General features: G+C 36.2%; 2 protein-coding genes across 2 annotated transcripts; both read right to left on the bottom strand.

Annotated features, from left to right (window-relative positions):
• Window positions 1-1587: 1587 nt before the first annotated feature.
• Window positions 1588-2749, bottom strand: LOC140921797 (histamine H2 receptor-like). The gene has a single exon (XM_073371798.1). It carries the CDS (start codon window positions 2524-2526, stop codon window positions 1588-1590), a length of 939 nt encoding a protein of 312 aa, XP_073227899.1. The 5' UTR covers window positions 2527-2749.
• Window positions 2750-4569: 1820 nt separating this feature from the next.
• LOC140921300 (thyrotropin receptor-like) lies at window positions 4570-10386 on the bottom strand. The gene is made up of 4 exons (XM_073371292.1): window positions 10218-10386; window positions 7814-8022; window positions 7242-7313; window positions 4570-6656 (listed from the first exon to the last, which is right to left on the bottom strand). The coding sequence occupies exons 1-4, from the start codon at window positions 10221-10223 to the stop codon at window positions 5303-5305; spliced, it is 1641 nt and encodes a 546-aa protein (XP_073227393.1). The 5' UTR covers window positions 10224-10386; the 3' UTR covers window positions 4570-5302.
• Window positions 10387-14650: the final 4264 nt, after the last annotated feature.

The following is a 14650-nucleotide window of genomic DNA, read 5'->3' as shown; positions in this document are numbered from 1 at the left end:
TGATAGCCAGGTGGCTGTTATTTCAGTACTTCTAATGACATCAACAGATATTCAGTATTCATTTTCATATTCGCCATGACACCAAGTTATTCCCCTCGGAACAGTTGTCTGAATTTTACATGGAACCCTTAGAAAGTTCACTTAAACCTCACCACATAACAGTCGCATCCGCTACACTTCAAACAGTTCAAAAACTCATTAATATGTAGTAGGTATATTGTTCATTTGACTGCGCGACTTTATTCACGTGTTAGGACCTTTATACCTGGTAAAACTCAGCAAACTAAAAAGTCAGATGAGGGCTTTGAATTTAGCCTCACTGGTAATATATAAATAACTGCAACAATGGAATACTGATTAGGATGAACGTATTTCATGTGAAGAATACTAACAAACACAAAATTTCATATAAAAATGGTTCTCCCACTTTGCAATTTAATAAAAAGGTAAAAATTTAACCAAATATCCGCCGAAGACAGAAGACATATTTATCCTAAACAATTAGTAAAAATGTTGATTTAATATTGCTATGAGCCCGCGAGCTGGTTGGAGCCGTAAGGGCCTGGAGACTATATATGACATGTGTAGGACCCGCCATGTTTTTAGTTCTAGTTCTGACTTTACATACTTGTGAGACCTAGCTGGTTTGTGTTTTACTGCCTGAAGCAGCACTTGTCAACCAAAAAACTTCAACCGGTCAGAACTTATTTTAAAATGAAATACAAAGTTTTTTTAAACGCAAGAATACCAAATTAGGCCATATCAAGATACCACTGTTACAGTTTCAAGTTTTCAGTGAAATGAATCACAAATGACGTTAAAAATTCTCGCCAGTTTTCAACTGCCTAATATATATTTACGCCCATTGTGTCTCGTTGCAGTTAGATTTAGCGCCAGTTACCAAGAGCACTTTCTCTTATGCGGTTATTCAGAAGTGAATCTAACCCAGGTTACCATAGTAACGTCTGCTCATGAGCAGTCAGGCTGATATCCTTGTTCTGGGCTCCCAACGGACTCAACGAATTCAGTACCGGAAGTGCGTTTTGAATTTTCCTTCAACCTGATTGGTAAATTGACGACGACGTTTTTAACAGAGCAATCACAGGGCGTACACACAAGTCAGGGCCCATAACAACTATTTCCGGGCTGTTTCGCAGAGGGACTTAACCAGAAGTTAAGTTCTGCCTGTGGAGCAGGCTAGGTTATGAACTGTAAAAGTTTCTTTTATTTGAATAACCGTATTGCGGAGGACAGTAGACCCTTACACTGTGTTCTTCAGTTGCCAATGTATTTGTGTAACTGCAGTGCAAGTTGCCATGAACACCATTTAGGCCAATTGAAAGGGATAACCAGGAATCCTATCTGCCAATCGGGTCACATGTTACATTTTCTATGACACGTACTCTTTAATGGCAACAAATAGAATGTTGAGACAAGAAACCAGCTGCCTTGCATTAAAAATAAATAAGTTTAGTTGTATTTTAGTTATGGCTAAGGGAACGGGACTTACTACTTATAAACAGGAACATCTACGAAATGTCGATGTTTTTCAACAGTGAACTGCAACGGCTTTTTTAAAATCTTGTTCTACTTACGAGAAAGAATACGGCGAGTACCCATTAGAGACATAACCCCTTGACGAATTTGTCTGTTCTTCCACAAGCAAAGAAGTGGATTTGTACAAGAGTTGAGAAAAGCAAGGGTTTCCGACCAACTATAGTGGTTATAAGTTATAATGTCCTGTTCTAAAATCTGGTGATATACTGTTACAAATAAAACAGGCAAATTAAGGAGAAAGTAAACTCCGACGATGAATGAGATGCTTCTGCTAAGTTTCTCTTCTCTTCGTCTGCGGACCTGCTCAATGGCTAGTTGATTTTTCGAGGATACTTGACGACGATGTCGATTCAAAACTATCAGAATTCTGAAGTGTGCAATTCCGGAGACCAAAAGACACAAAAACCATACGATCAAATGCACGCCCCTGATAACTTGGTTTATACCCGCCCATTGCAAACTTGTTAGTAGGAGATTCAGCAACCAGATAGCCGCCATGTACTTCATAACTCGTCTTGGAGAGAACACACCATTGTACGTTGCTTGAAGTCGGACCGCCACAAACCGCTCATAGCTAACAGCCGCGAGGGTCATAAAAGACACTCCACAACAAATATAGAATGCATTGCAGTACACAATACGAACAAAACAAGGAACGGATCGATGTTGGTTTTCCATGAGTCTGTAGGTGATATAACCTGGTTGAACTGCAAGGCCAACCAAGACATCTGAGAGCGCCAAGCAACCTATCAGAAGATTTGACGGTGTTCGAAGTCGGTTATTATAGAAAACAGCAACAGCAATAAAAAGGTTTGAAACGACAGCAAAAGGAGAGGCAATAATATTGATAATGGCTGTCAAAAGATTCATGAGAAATCGTTCTGAAACTTGTTGGAATGAAGGATCCGGAAGATGAAAGCAAGAAGAAGATGAGAAGATTTGATATTGAGTTGATGTGTTGTTAGCCATGCCTTTTTTCCCGCTTGTTCTTGGCTGTTCAGAATCAATCTTGTGAAGAGAAATTTAAAATTATTTTTTTCTAATACAGAACACGTTTCGTGAGGTTAGGTATGAGGAAGTTTCGATAAAGAAAATAAATTTGAATCAGATTTGTTTCAGCCTCTAATAACATCCGATATTTTGACTTCTCATTGGAACTGAAGTGACGGTTAAAAGCGGCCGCCGATATACCTTTTGCTTTCATATACTGAAGTTTCTGTTAATTAAAATAAGGTATAATAAAGACATATGTAAACTAAAAAACGGTTAGATCGACTTAAAACACACAGACAATATTAATGAAAACAGCCAGTGGGAGATAAATGACGGATTGGTTAAAACGCCGATTGATATTTGTAATACATACAAAGTAAGAAATGACTCCTGAAGTCAACTTTACGAAAAGGAAGAATGAAGTTAAAGCATTAATTGAAAAAGTTGTCCTTTCTAACCTGGGAGAATGGTAGTTCAACGAATTAATGCTTTTGCACCCATAAATTGTGCCAATATGTTCTAACCTTAGACAAAGCATATGAAATGTTTATTAATAGAATTAATTTAAAGAAACGTTATAGTTTGTCGATTGAGTTGTCTCTATGTGAATATGTTTTTTATTTACCAGGAAATCTTGTGACAGTAGGAAGTTATATTACTTCTTACTTTATATGACGGGTAAACAATACTGAACTTCTTCCTCAGGATGATTATGTTATGTTGATAAATTTTTCATAATTATGAAATATAGAATAATTGAATCTAAAATGGATATATTCCTTGGTTTGTCCGTTTGTACTACCTAGATAATAAAACGGATCTACTATCTGTGCAATTAAAAGTTCAGTTTATAGCAAAATAATTTAGATTTGTTTTAACCTTACATAAAATATTTTAAAGAAATGAATAGAGGAAAAAGCAGTCTTTACCAATCTTCTATGTTTCGGAATATGTTAAAACCAGTGACAAAAATGAATCTCATTATATTGCGATTTATTTCCTGGGAACTATAATACACGTTAGATATTGTTTACTTAGCTTAATAAATACGGAAACTAACATAGAGTAAATTGACATTTGAGGCTTTTAAAGTGCTTGGTGAAAAATCAATTACATTGCCCCTCAGGTTCTTTTTCTTCTTTTTTACTTTATTTCAAGTTAATAGGTCTTTCCTGTGTTTTAATGAAAGTGCAATCACGTGATCTTTAACTAACAAAATTTAAAACAGGAACATTTTCAACCAATAATATAGTTATCACAGCTACTTTTGTTTACAGCAATTTTAAGAGAACCAATCACAACGGCAGATTGTCACTAAAGCTTATGGTCTTTTACAACAATTATGCTACTGATTTTGTAATATCTTTTTCCCCGACGTATTGATAAATCGACTTTAGAGCACCTTTCAAGTCATTCGGTTTATTCTTTACCCCGTTTGAGAATTTTTCAGTCATGAAGTAAACCAAGACGGTATTATAAATCATAGGCTGCTTGCAATCGGCCTTTTCTTTTAAAATTCGTCTAGTTCTTATCTCAGCCGGCGCGATTTCAAGAAAAATGAGAGACTGCTCGCAGTCTATATAAATCACGACAATTTAGAACCTTTAAAATAATCAGTTTACTAATTTTGGCGCATGTTGGGAACTCTTTATCCTAACGAAATACAAGAGGACAGCCATCTAATGTCACGTATTAACATCATCTCGTGACTCTTGGCTTAGACAATTTAGGATACGCTTTTAACAAAACCCTCCAAGTTTCATAGCAAACTGGGAAGGTGACGGAATCCCTTTCGTCCCAAAAACACGGTCTGAGAAACGGTTACACAAGTGTATCAGGTGTATCAGGCATCTTGTTTTAATAAATATAAAGTCCTCACCGTTGCTGCCCGTTACCGTGCATTAAAGTAATATTTATTTTCGTTTTTACTTGGCATGGGATATAAACGTTTCTTACAAGTAAGGTTCATATCCTAGAAAAAAAGAGATTCGCTAACGGAATTTCCACGTTCTCAAACTCGTTCACCAGTTTGTACTCCCCCAGCTGGTCGTCTTACTTACCATTCAGATACAGTTAAACATCTGCGATATTTGCGGTCAGGAGCAGCAACAAGATTAATTATACCAATGGAGAGGGGCACCTTCAAGACTCTGCTGCTAAGTTATTTAATGTTCTTCCGGCAAATATAAGAAACTGTAGCGATTTCAAAGTATACTGTAGGGAAGTTAATGCCTATCTATTAAATAACATTTGTAAATAGATTGTAAATTGCACACAGGGTTGTATTACTATTACTAATCTTTATTACATTGTTATTTTTTATACAATATCCTTTTATAGTCCGATATTATTGCTTTTTATATTGTAGATTTCAATTTTTGTTGTTGTAGTATATTATAGTTTTTTATTTTTTATATTGTAGTTTTTTTTTAACAGGTGAAGAGCCAGTAGGTGGATACACTGTTAATTGACCATTATTATTATTATTGTCGTTGTTGTTGTTGTTGTTAAGGTAGAAGCCGACTAAATAGATATTTTAGCTTCACGTTGTGGTAAATGGACCAAGTTCATGTCAACGATGTCAACGTACTTGTCTTGCTAACAGCAGAGGCTTCTTTACTGATGTGGGTGGACTAGCTCGTATGGTTCTTCTTCTCTCTTAGTGTCTGACTATAATGACTTGTATGCAGTAAAAATGGATTAAGTTGAATTCAAATTAAATTAAATTACGTATTCTTCACACGCTTTTCTGTTACATAGCTTTGTCTGCACTACGCACCTTCATTGTTCTCAGTTCTGAATGATAGCTGACATTTTGAACCGCTACTACGTTGCGGTTTACGACACGGTAGTACCTACGTTTGATCACAAACTGAAATCGCCTGTTTCGAAATGCATAAAGAAGGGGATTCAAAAATGAGTTGACGCTTAAGCAAAGAGTCGTAAATGAACCAACAAGAATTTCCCTCGTTGACAAAGAAACATTACCGAAACTTTTCCCGGCAAATACCCACAATAGACCAATAAAAACTGGGAGAAGAAAGAAAAATAAATTGCTAATAATCAAAATTAAAATCTTTTTTGCCAACTTTCCATCTCTCTTTATACCAATCTGATTTCCTGATTTCTTGACAAAAAGGAAAATATGAACGTACATTGGTAAGGTGATCGTATAGAGGAGGAATGCAAGAGCTATAAGGCCCGCACTGTAGGCAAAGGAACTCATTCCTCTGTTAGGTTGTATAGGGAGGCAAAATGTTGTACTGGTGTATGTTCCAATGCTCAGAAACGGAAGCGAAGCGACAATTATAGTGATAATCCAGGAAACAAGCACACCACACATGCAAGGTTTTGATGTAAAAGAAACGTTTGGTCTCATGGAGAAAATTATTGCGATGTATCGCTCTGTTGTCAACAGCACTGATGACAGGGCAGCAGACATCTGCCCACAGCACCACAGGAAACCCAGCAAAGGACAAAGATAATCCATCACGCTGTAGAACCTTTGATAAGACATTGCATGACGTGATGAAGTTATTGCAAGAGTATATATACCCACAAGAAAATCACTCATAGCCAAATTTGCCACCAGAACTATCGACGGGACTCTTCTGAGAGTCTTTGAGGTCAGTGTTGTAGTAAATACTATGAAATTGCATGTAAGTATAAATGGCGCCAAGATATACTCCACGTAAAGAACGCTGTTCGCACTTTTCCAGCATTGATGCAAGGGTGTTACTTTCACGTCAGAATCAAAGCATTTGGCATTTTCCAATACACACATGGGTAGGAATCCGTGTTTAGCAAACATGCCTGTCACATTACTGACTGTGTATCGAGAGCCACGACAGCTTGACTGAGGGTATATATCAAAAGTTCCTTTTTTCATAAGCGTGACGTTGTGATGACTTTCATTTTTCAGCAAGGTGCAATTGGTACAAGCTTCACTCCATGTCAGGCCAGTAATCTTTTGAAGAGTAGGTACTTCAAGTACATGAGCTGGTGGTATAAAAATTTCATCTACGGAAAATGAAATTTCTTGAAGCTGAGGTACTTCGCTAGACAAATTCCCATTCCAGTTCCTCAGGCATTTAATCTTGACCTCCCTTAGAAATAAAACATTATGGAAACATTATGGAAATTTAACTCCTTGCTTCTCGAATTATCGTTGTGTTTTCATCAAAGCCGAATCTTTGCTTCATTGGAGTTCTAATTCGGGCCTACAGTTTCGGCGGATTGTATTAACGCTCTTAGCTGAAAATGTCTCCATCCTATACAAAGCCAATTTAGGACTAAAATTTATACCAGGTTTTTGACTCAACAGATGTTTTATAAGTATGAATTTTGTTTTAAAAGACTACAGTAGGGTACCATTTGGAGCTCAGTAACCTCCTCCTTTCTCCCCAGATTTCTTAGAGTTGGTAAGGTTAAAGAAATACCAAATTATTTTGAAACCGCATTCCCGCTAATGAACAGTAGGCATCTCCTCTTAAACGCAGCCAACACTCCCTTTTCAAAATACAGCTGTTCTGTTTTGCGGCCACAACTAAGCATTCTTGACTAGTGTTCTGAGATCTGGGACCAGATTTGGATATCACATCCAATATGCTGGCTATCAAGCGTTGGGTAAATATGTTAGGGCATTTTAACCCAGCGCTCCGAAATAGAAAAATTTAATCAAAGATACTTACAGAAATGTCAAATTTGAAAAGTTGGCGAACGTTTCTTCAGGGATAATTTTGGCTTTGTCATCTACGATTGTTCTGCGTATAAAAGAAATTAGGGTCACCAACGTTAGATTTTTTATTTATCCTAGAATCGGTGTAATCTGATCAGATTCCTTGAATTGCCATAAATGAAATCGGAACGAAAAATGATACAGTCGATTCCAGAGTTTTGTTGACTTAATCCCGTATGCGATATAATCCTATAAATGTAACGAGTCACATTTCTTGAAATGAACGATTCTGATTCTGATTCATACTCTCCACGCTGGAACAAAGCGAAAAATTTCAGAATAAGATAAGAGGATTTGCGAAGACATCGTTGCTAAAATTAAAGAACGACGCTAAGGCAATTTTGCTGCCCCAATGAGACACGTTTCATGTTTGCTGTCGTTGTCTCGCACTCTTTCCTGTTTCACACCCTTCCTCCATCTTTTTGTGTTCTATCTGCAAGTGGGGTCCCTAAACTGAAAACTAACCATTTAATAAGCTTTCTTTCTCAAAGACGGGAGGCATAAAAACAAAAGTTTTTGACTTACAATGCGACGAGGAGCTTTGGTTCTTTTACGTAACGTTGCAGGTTGGTCTTTAGGTCTTTTGTGTGACAACTTGCTGTCGTCAAGTTGTTTGTGAAATTACAGACGCGCTCAACAGACGGTGACCCAGTGACGAACGTTTGGAAACAACCAATGAGGAAGAGCAACTCCTGAAGAGATATTCTATCCATGAACTTGAATGAGAAGTAAAACTGTCAAAGAAAGCGTTGTTTTCATGGCATGTTACAATAACAAACTTCACACACTCGCATCGGATTACTGTTACTGTTACTGTAACAAAATGAACTTTATTTATCTTTGTTTATTATAATACTGTGCCACGCTTTTAAGAGTGTTGAAGGTTAAAATGTAGTGCATATCTTAAGAGTACACCGCAGACGGAAACTTTAAGAGCAGGGTATGTCGACACCAGTTGTAGTTAGTACTACTTGTCTTCTTTTAACTCATAACCCTTCCAACTAAACCCGAAAGAAATCCCTGGACCAAAAGATAACCCCCTAAAAATATCCTATGTCGAATTTGCGAGCGTCTAAAGTTTCAATAAAGCATTGGATATTAGACGAAAATAAATCCATTAGAATTTGAATGTTTATGTTTGTTTAATCATCATACAGTGTGTGTACCATCTGAAGTTGTCTTTTCCGCATCTGATAGTTATTTTAGCATCACTCGAGACACCCAAGAACATCTTCTTTTTCAACTCGAATCTTCAGATTGTTTTGAATAACTAAAATAATCTCTAATTAAATCAAGCCACCAAAAAAATACTTGCCAAATTTTCCTAGCCATAAAATTGCTACTCTACAGAAGAAGCGGTAGGGAATTTTAAAGCAACTCGTCGTGATAATAGGTAATACAAAATACGTTTTGCAAACAGTATTATTAATATACAGACTTAACTGACAAAAACGCGTCAACCAAGGCTATTTACAACAGCTAATCTTTGTTCTAAATTCCGGTATTTGCAGTCTATTTAAATTTTTGAGACAAAAAAGGAATAAATTGTAAATGATCTCGGTGACACGTCTATGTATTTTCATGAAGACCAAAAATACTAAATCAAATTCACGGTCCGGAAACGTCCCATTTTGTTCGTTCTATCAGTGATATAAATATTGTATTGCTTACTGATACCTTCATTGAGTGAGACACCGTTTCATGGCTGCAATCACCCAACTGCTAATGACTGTCCCCTTAATCAAGTGTAAAATTGCACTAACACTCACTCGCTAACACTGAATGCCCTGATCAAATTTGACTTCTCGGCCGTACTATTTATACAGTTTTACATTTGAATACCGCAAACCCATGTACTAATAATCACCAAAGAACCACAATCGCTCCAAAAATGATGAAATAGATTAATTTCACTTTTAAAATGCTTTCTCTCGAGCACGTTGCGTCACAGGGAATCATGAACCAGATGTTCAAGTCCAACCTTATTTTCTCAGCTTAGTCAGCGCAAACGAAGAACTGCGAACGAAGCGATGTTTGATTTATTTGAACAAAAACAAGCAAAAATAGAAGGCTGTAAACAGACCGATCACAAAGAGGCTTTGTGATATCAGGTAATTGATTTCACTAGAACGGAGCATTATACAAAACTTTTATACCGTTTAAAGGTAAGAAGACGTTATTGGCTTTCACGACCCACATCAATCCGCAACAAAATGGGGAACAGGTTAGAAATAGGCCATAGAGTTCTTTCCATCATTTCTAAAGAAAACGTCCCAAAACTGCATATTTAGCATATATCTCGCCTTTGCTTTGTTTGGTTTCAGCTTCTATTAGAATATTGCAGTCAAAAGGAATCATCAATGATCTTTGGCCAACGAACTGCTCTATCATACGACAACCTTCTTTTCAACAAATTCAGTTCGCAACACTCATAACAGGACGGTTTATCAAGCTTCTATGAACTTGTTAGTCACACCCAGTAGGAATACTGTGTATGATCGTTTGGCCTGAGATCACGTGGACAAAAAAAAAAACAAGAAAAAGTCTTCCTCAAATTAGATAAGACATTAGACAACATCTTCCGCTCAAGTATACGGACTTTTTCGGTTTCACGATCCGAATTCGATTCGATATTAAGTATACATTTACAACATATTTGAGATCATTATTTTCTCGAATTAACGGTTAACTTTTCATGAACTGAAAAAACAAAAAAAGCAAAAAACAAAAAACAAAAACAAAATAGCGAAAATGTAAAAAAAATACAGAAAGTTCTGCTCTAGAGACTAAACCATACCTTTTCTCCACTGCACAATTTCATAAGTTATTTTTCTTCCAAATCGTAACCTTCCTTTGTGTGTAACCTTACGTAAGGTGAATCACGGTGAATTAAAATCGAACTAGCATATCCAAGCTAACACGATATTACCTGCATTGTAGGCACAACAAATAGTGTATAGAAATAATTAGTTTGCTTCAGGGACGACAATTTATGCCTGTTTACTCGCCCATCAAATTGAATGTCATCGACCAAAACACGTATTCTTTCAGTAGGCTTTGAGAAACTGGTTCGGTATTTACACAAAGGAAATGAAATAATCCTTAAAAAAATGTCTTAGCCATTAAACGTGACCTGAGGTAATTTAGGTTTTTTTTTAAATTTAATAACATGTTCTCTCTGACAAAGGATATGTGATGACGTCATTGCATGATGTTTGTAAGGATAAATTTACAAATGATTGAAATGAAGTTTGTCATTCAGTATTGGAATTAAACTACGAACTGTCCCTTGTTTATATGCCAAAATCATTTATTTTAAGAAAAAAATTGTCTTCAAAAAAGACATTTTTCGTGCAAGGACTGTAGTTATAAGACGATGATTTATTTATTGTTTCGTCTAAATCAGTTGATGGCTTTGATAACTTTCAACAAACATTTTGAACACTAATTGTTGTAAAATAGTTATCAAAATAACATACATTTTACATAGCCACAAATATGTAGAAATGTTGGCGACAGACCGGTACTAATAGATGTGTGAGTTTTCGCATACTTTGATCAGAGAAGTTGAAATGCTGAGCCGGCCAGATAAATAGTCTTTATTTTTGCAGCTAGAACGGATCTACAGAAGCAAACATGGTCTTGTAATTTGAGAGCTGTGATCAGTTAAACGGCAAAAGGGGAAGTCTGAAAGATATCTACTGATTTACCGGAGGTTTTAAGGTTTTGGGAGTAACGTGACCCGCACAGAGATTTTGATCAACTGTCGCGTTTTAGCAATGCTTGGTAATAAGCTTATACTGAAATGTTTGGCATAGTCATCCAAAGACTAACGACAGAAAATGGCTAAAAGACGAAGCCTACCAAAATAATTAAAACAACGTTGCATTTATATTCATAAGTGTCTAACAGCTACCAAGTGAAGTGACTAGGTGCTTTTAAAGATTATTTAATGGTGCTCTATTATCTGCGTGAAATCCGGATAAGATTTTATTGCAAAGTTTTAGTGTGCGATCGATATCACCTTGACGCCGCTTATAGTTTTCAGGATCAGTTAAACTAGGTTAAATAATATCCTCTGTCATGGCTTTAAAATTTGTTCGATAAGTATTTAAGATTGTCCGTTAAAGTTACATGACATTCGCCTTAAAAGCTGAGGTCTATGACATGACGCCCTTCAAGCATTTTTGGCTACATTTGAAGTGGATAACGTTAGCGGTTTTATGGTAGTTCGTCTCTTGCTGCTGCTTAGTTAGCACAAAATTAACAATGGGAATAAAATCCTTTGAAAACGAGTAAAAGGTTGACCAAAAACTTGGGAGGATATGTGAATGTCGTCATCACGATATTGCCGTCAGGGCTATATAAAATACGTTCGTCACAGCGTCATCCACCACTAAAAATAATCTGGCTCGCACCAAAACGCAAAAAGAACATTAATTTTTATACCTTTCAAAAGGATTCCAATTCCAAGGCAGATTTTTCGACAATCTTTTATCCAACGATATCTGGCTTTTCTAAAAGCTGATTGAACTTACCGAGGGAAATCTGCATCAGTATCAGTAAAAAAGGAAAATAAACCCTCCAAAGTACTTATAATGAATATATTTATCGCTTATCTGAGGGCGATGGTGTCGGATTTCTTTTTTAGATGGAATAATATATATGTGTTACGTCATTAAGGGCATATAATATTCAATTGAAATTTTCCGCTTGCTTATTACAACCCTTAATAAACACAAAGTTTTGCATGAAGTGAATTACTTTCCCCTTGGGGGCCCCCAAAAACACTACAGTCAGTTGTCTCTGTTATAACAATCGTTCCCTAATGGCTTGCTAAAGAGAACAATATAACCATAAAACACATTTTAACCGCTTTGTAAACATTATCTCATAGATAGAGCAATAACAGAACAATAGAAAAAAAACTGCTTTTTTAATGATTTCACCCCATACCAATATGACATTACCGACGTTCGCGTTAGTGATGGAGCCTCGCGCCAATCTAGATTCTTCTGTAAATTGTAATTTCATCACCTGTTAGTATTTTTTTATTTTTCTTGTTATTTTTGATGAATATTTTTGACGAACACATAAAACTAGCCAGGATTTCTAATTCTTAAAGAAATTTAAGTACAGCTTTCGAGGTTTTGGGGGTTGTTGCCGCAAAAGATTTCGTCTACATGCTACAACGAGTTTAAGGCTGTTTTATGCAGCATGATATATAAATTTTGACTATGTATCATACAACATTAGCAATGGAGCCCGGCCCATTAAACACTGGAAACAGAATCTCAGATAGTTTTTATTCAGGCTTACATTCTTAACGAGCAAGAGTGTTTTAACAAATTTAAACAACGATGGAAAACCAAATAGTTTAAAACTTATAAAATGCGATTTGTGAGACAGTTTATTAATCAGCCCTTTTTAAAAAAAAAAGTGGCGGAATATCTCTAATATAGTCCTATTTACACTGTTGGTGCTAATGTGATGCACCTTGTTAACCTATGAGTCACGGACATAAACTGTACTTTAACTTACAATTGAAAATTATCTTAGGTTTTCTCTGACAATTTCATATTCAAATTGGTAGCAGGGCCATTAACGCGGAGAATGAAGATTCACGTTTTAACTTGGAGAAACTCCAAAAACCAATTGTTTCCAAGGTCAGAATTATTTCTACGAATTCTAAACATCAAGTGTAAAAAGTGTAAAAAGTGTAAAAAAAAAAACCTGGATTATCATCCTAAATACAAGCACACTGTTTTTCATAATGATCCATTAGAATATGAAAATTTGTATTAGGGTAAAGATAAGACCAACAACTAATTTCTAACAGCAAACTAGCGCCTTCCTCGCGCAACCACCAGCCACTATAGCATGACTCGACTCTTTTTTTAATTCTGTTTAAGGCTGATTAAGTAATTTTGAAAAGGTGAACTTGGAACTTGGAAAATAATTTAAGTAAAAAGCAGTTTACTCCAACAAATTGATAGTAGATAGGTCTTCTCCAACCGTCAACGACGAATCCCCAACCCCGCGCCCCCTCCACAAAAAGAGAGTCAGAACAAAAACTTCATATATGCGTAAGCCTTATTTTAATTCATTGAACGGCAGTTTCCATAGTGTGTCACTGGTAAGCTTCAGAGTAACTCAAGCTAAAAATTTTATCCTATTTCTGTGAAATATTTAACCGTCTGTTACACGAGGATTGTAAATAGTGGAGAGATGAGAAAACTCATAGCCAACTGTATCTCTACAATTACTTCCACATTTGCTCTGCAACGGTAATAGCTAATTGAATAGACCGTAGAATTGTGTCACACTAAAGCGATACTTCTACTCCGCCAACCATGAATACTGTGTCAAAAAGTATACAGTGGATGGGTCCGAAAGAATATCAAAAGCAAACTCTTTGATAAATTTGAACGTTCGCACAAGACATTTCAATATCAACTGAATATCGGTGTATGGTTTTCCTGTCCGTTGCATTCTCTACTACAATTAATGGCGACTGAGTTTCTTTTCTTTCTTCGGTTTTCTAAACATGTTTTCGTTAAAAAAAAAAAAACGAATTTATAAAGAATAATCAAAATCTACAAAATAGAAGAGAATTGAGTTAGAATTGACTTACCTGTTGGAGACCGGCTTATTGATATTTTCTAGGCAGTTTTGTCTTGACCTGGCTCGGTGATTTTTAAATATGTTTCTGAAACCGAATGCTTGCTATTTAAACAACAATTAACAATATGAAGAAGACCTCCAAGGCCGGCAGGTGGATATTAGATTACGAACACCATAGAAAACTGACAAGATCCGTGACCGCCTGGTAGACATATCAAACACTAAGTTTTATCAGTTGAGGACAACAATGAGAGCGTACGCATAACACTGACCTGCTTTAACACTGCAAAGCTAACGTTGAGTTCATTTGTTCTGTTGTAGTCATAGCATTGTCAGCATGTTTAAATACAATGATTATATTTGCAACTTTAATTTGGCCTTTCAGACGTAGGTTCAATGCAGCTCATGAATTTGCAAAAAAAAAAAAATGTCCATAAAATAAATACCATTGTAAATACCAAATTTAAAAACGGTTGGCCGTATTAATCACATAAACAGATATAAAACGAAACAGCAGTTGGCCAATTATGAAAATTCATTTCACTGAAGCATCTTGGTATCACTTGAACAGGAACCCCAGGTTCCTGAATGGGCACCTTCATGCTAAATTTTGTTTTTTTTTTGCCGATTTTTTCACACCGCATTCTCGCCGCTCATTTTTCACTTGTTTTGCTGGGAAGGCATTGTCTAGGCTTCATTCCGGTGTGAAACGGTTTTGGCAAAGCATTTAGGATCGTA

The sequence above is a fragment of the Porites lutea genome, chromosome 12 (assembly GCF_958299795.1).
Source record: "Porites lutea chromosome 12, jaPorLute2.1, whole genome shotgun sequence".
NCBI lineage: Eukaryota > Metazoa > Cnidaria > Anthozoa > Scleractinia > Poritidae > Porites > Porites lutea.
This window is presented reverse-complemented; position numbering and strand designations above follow the sequence as displayed.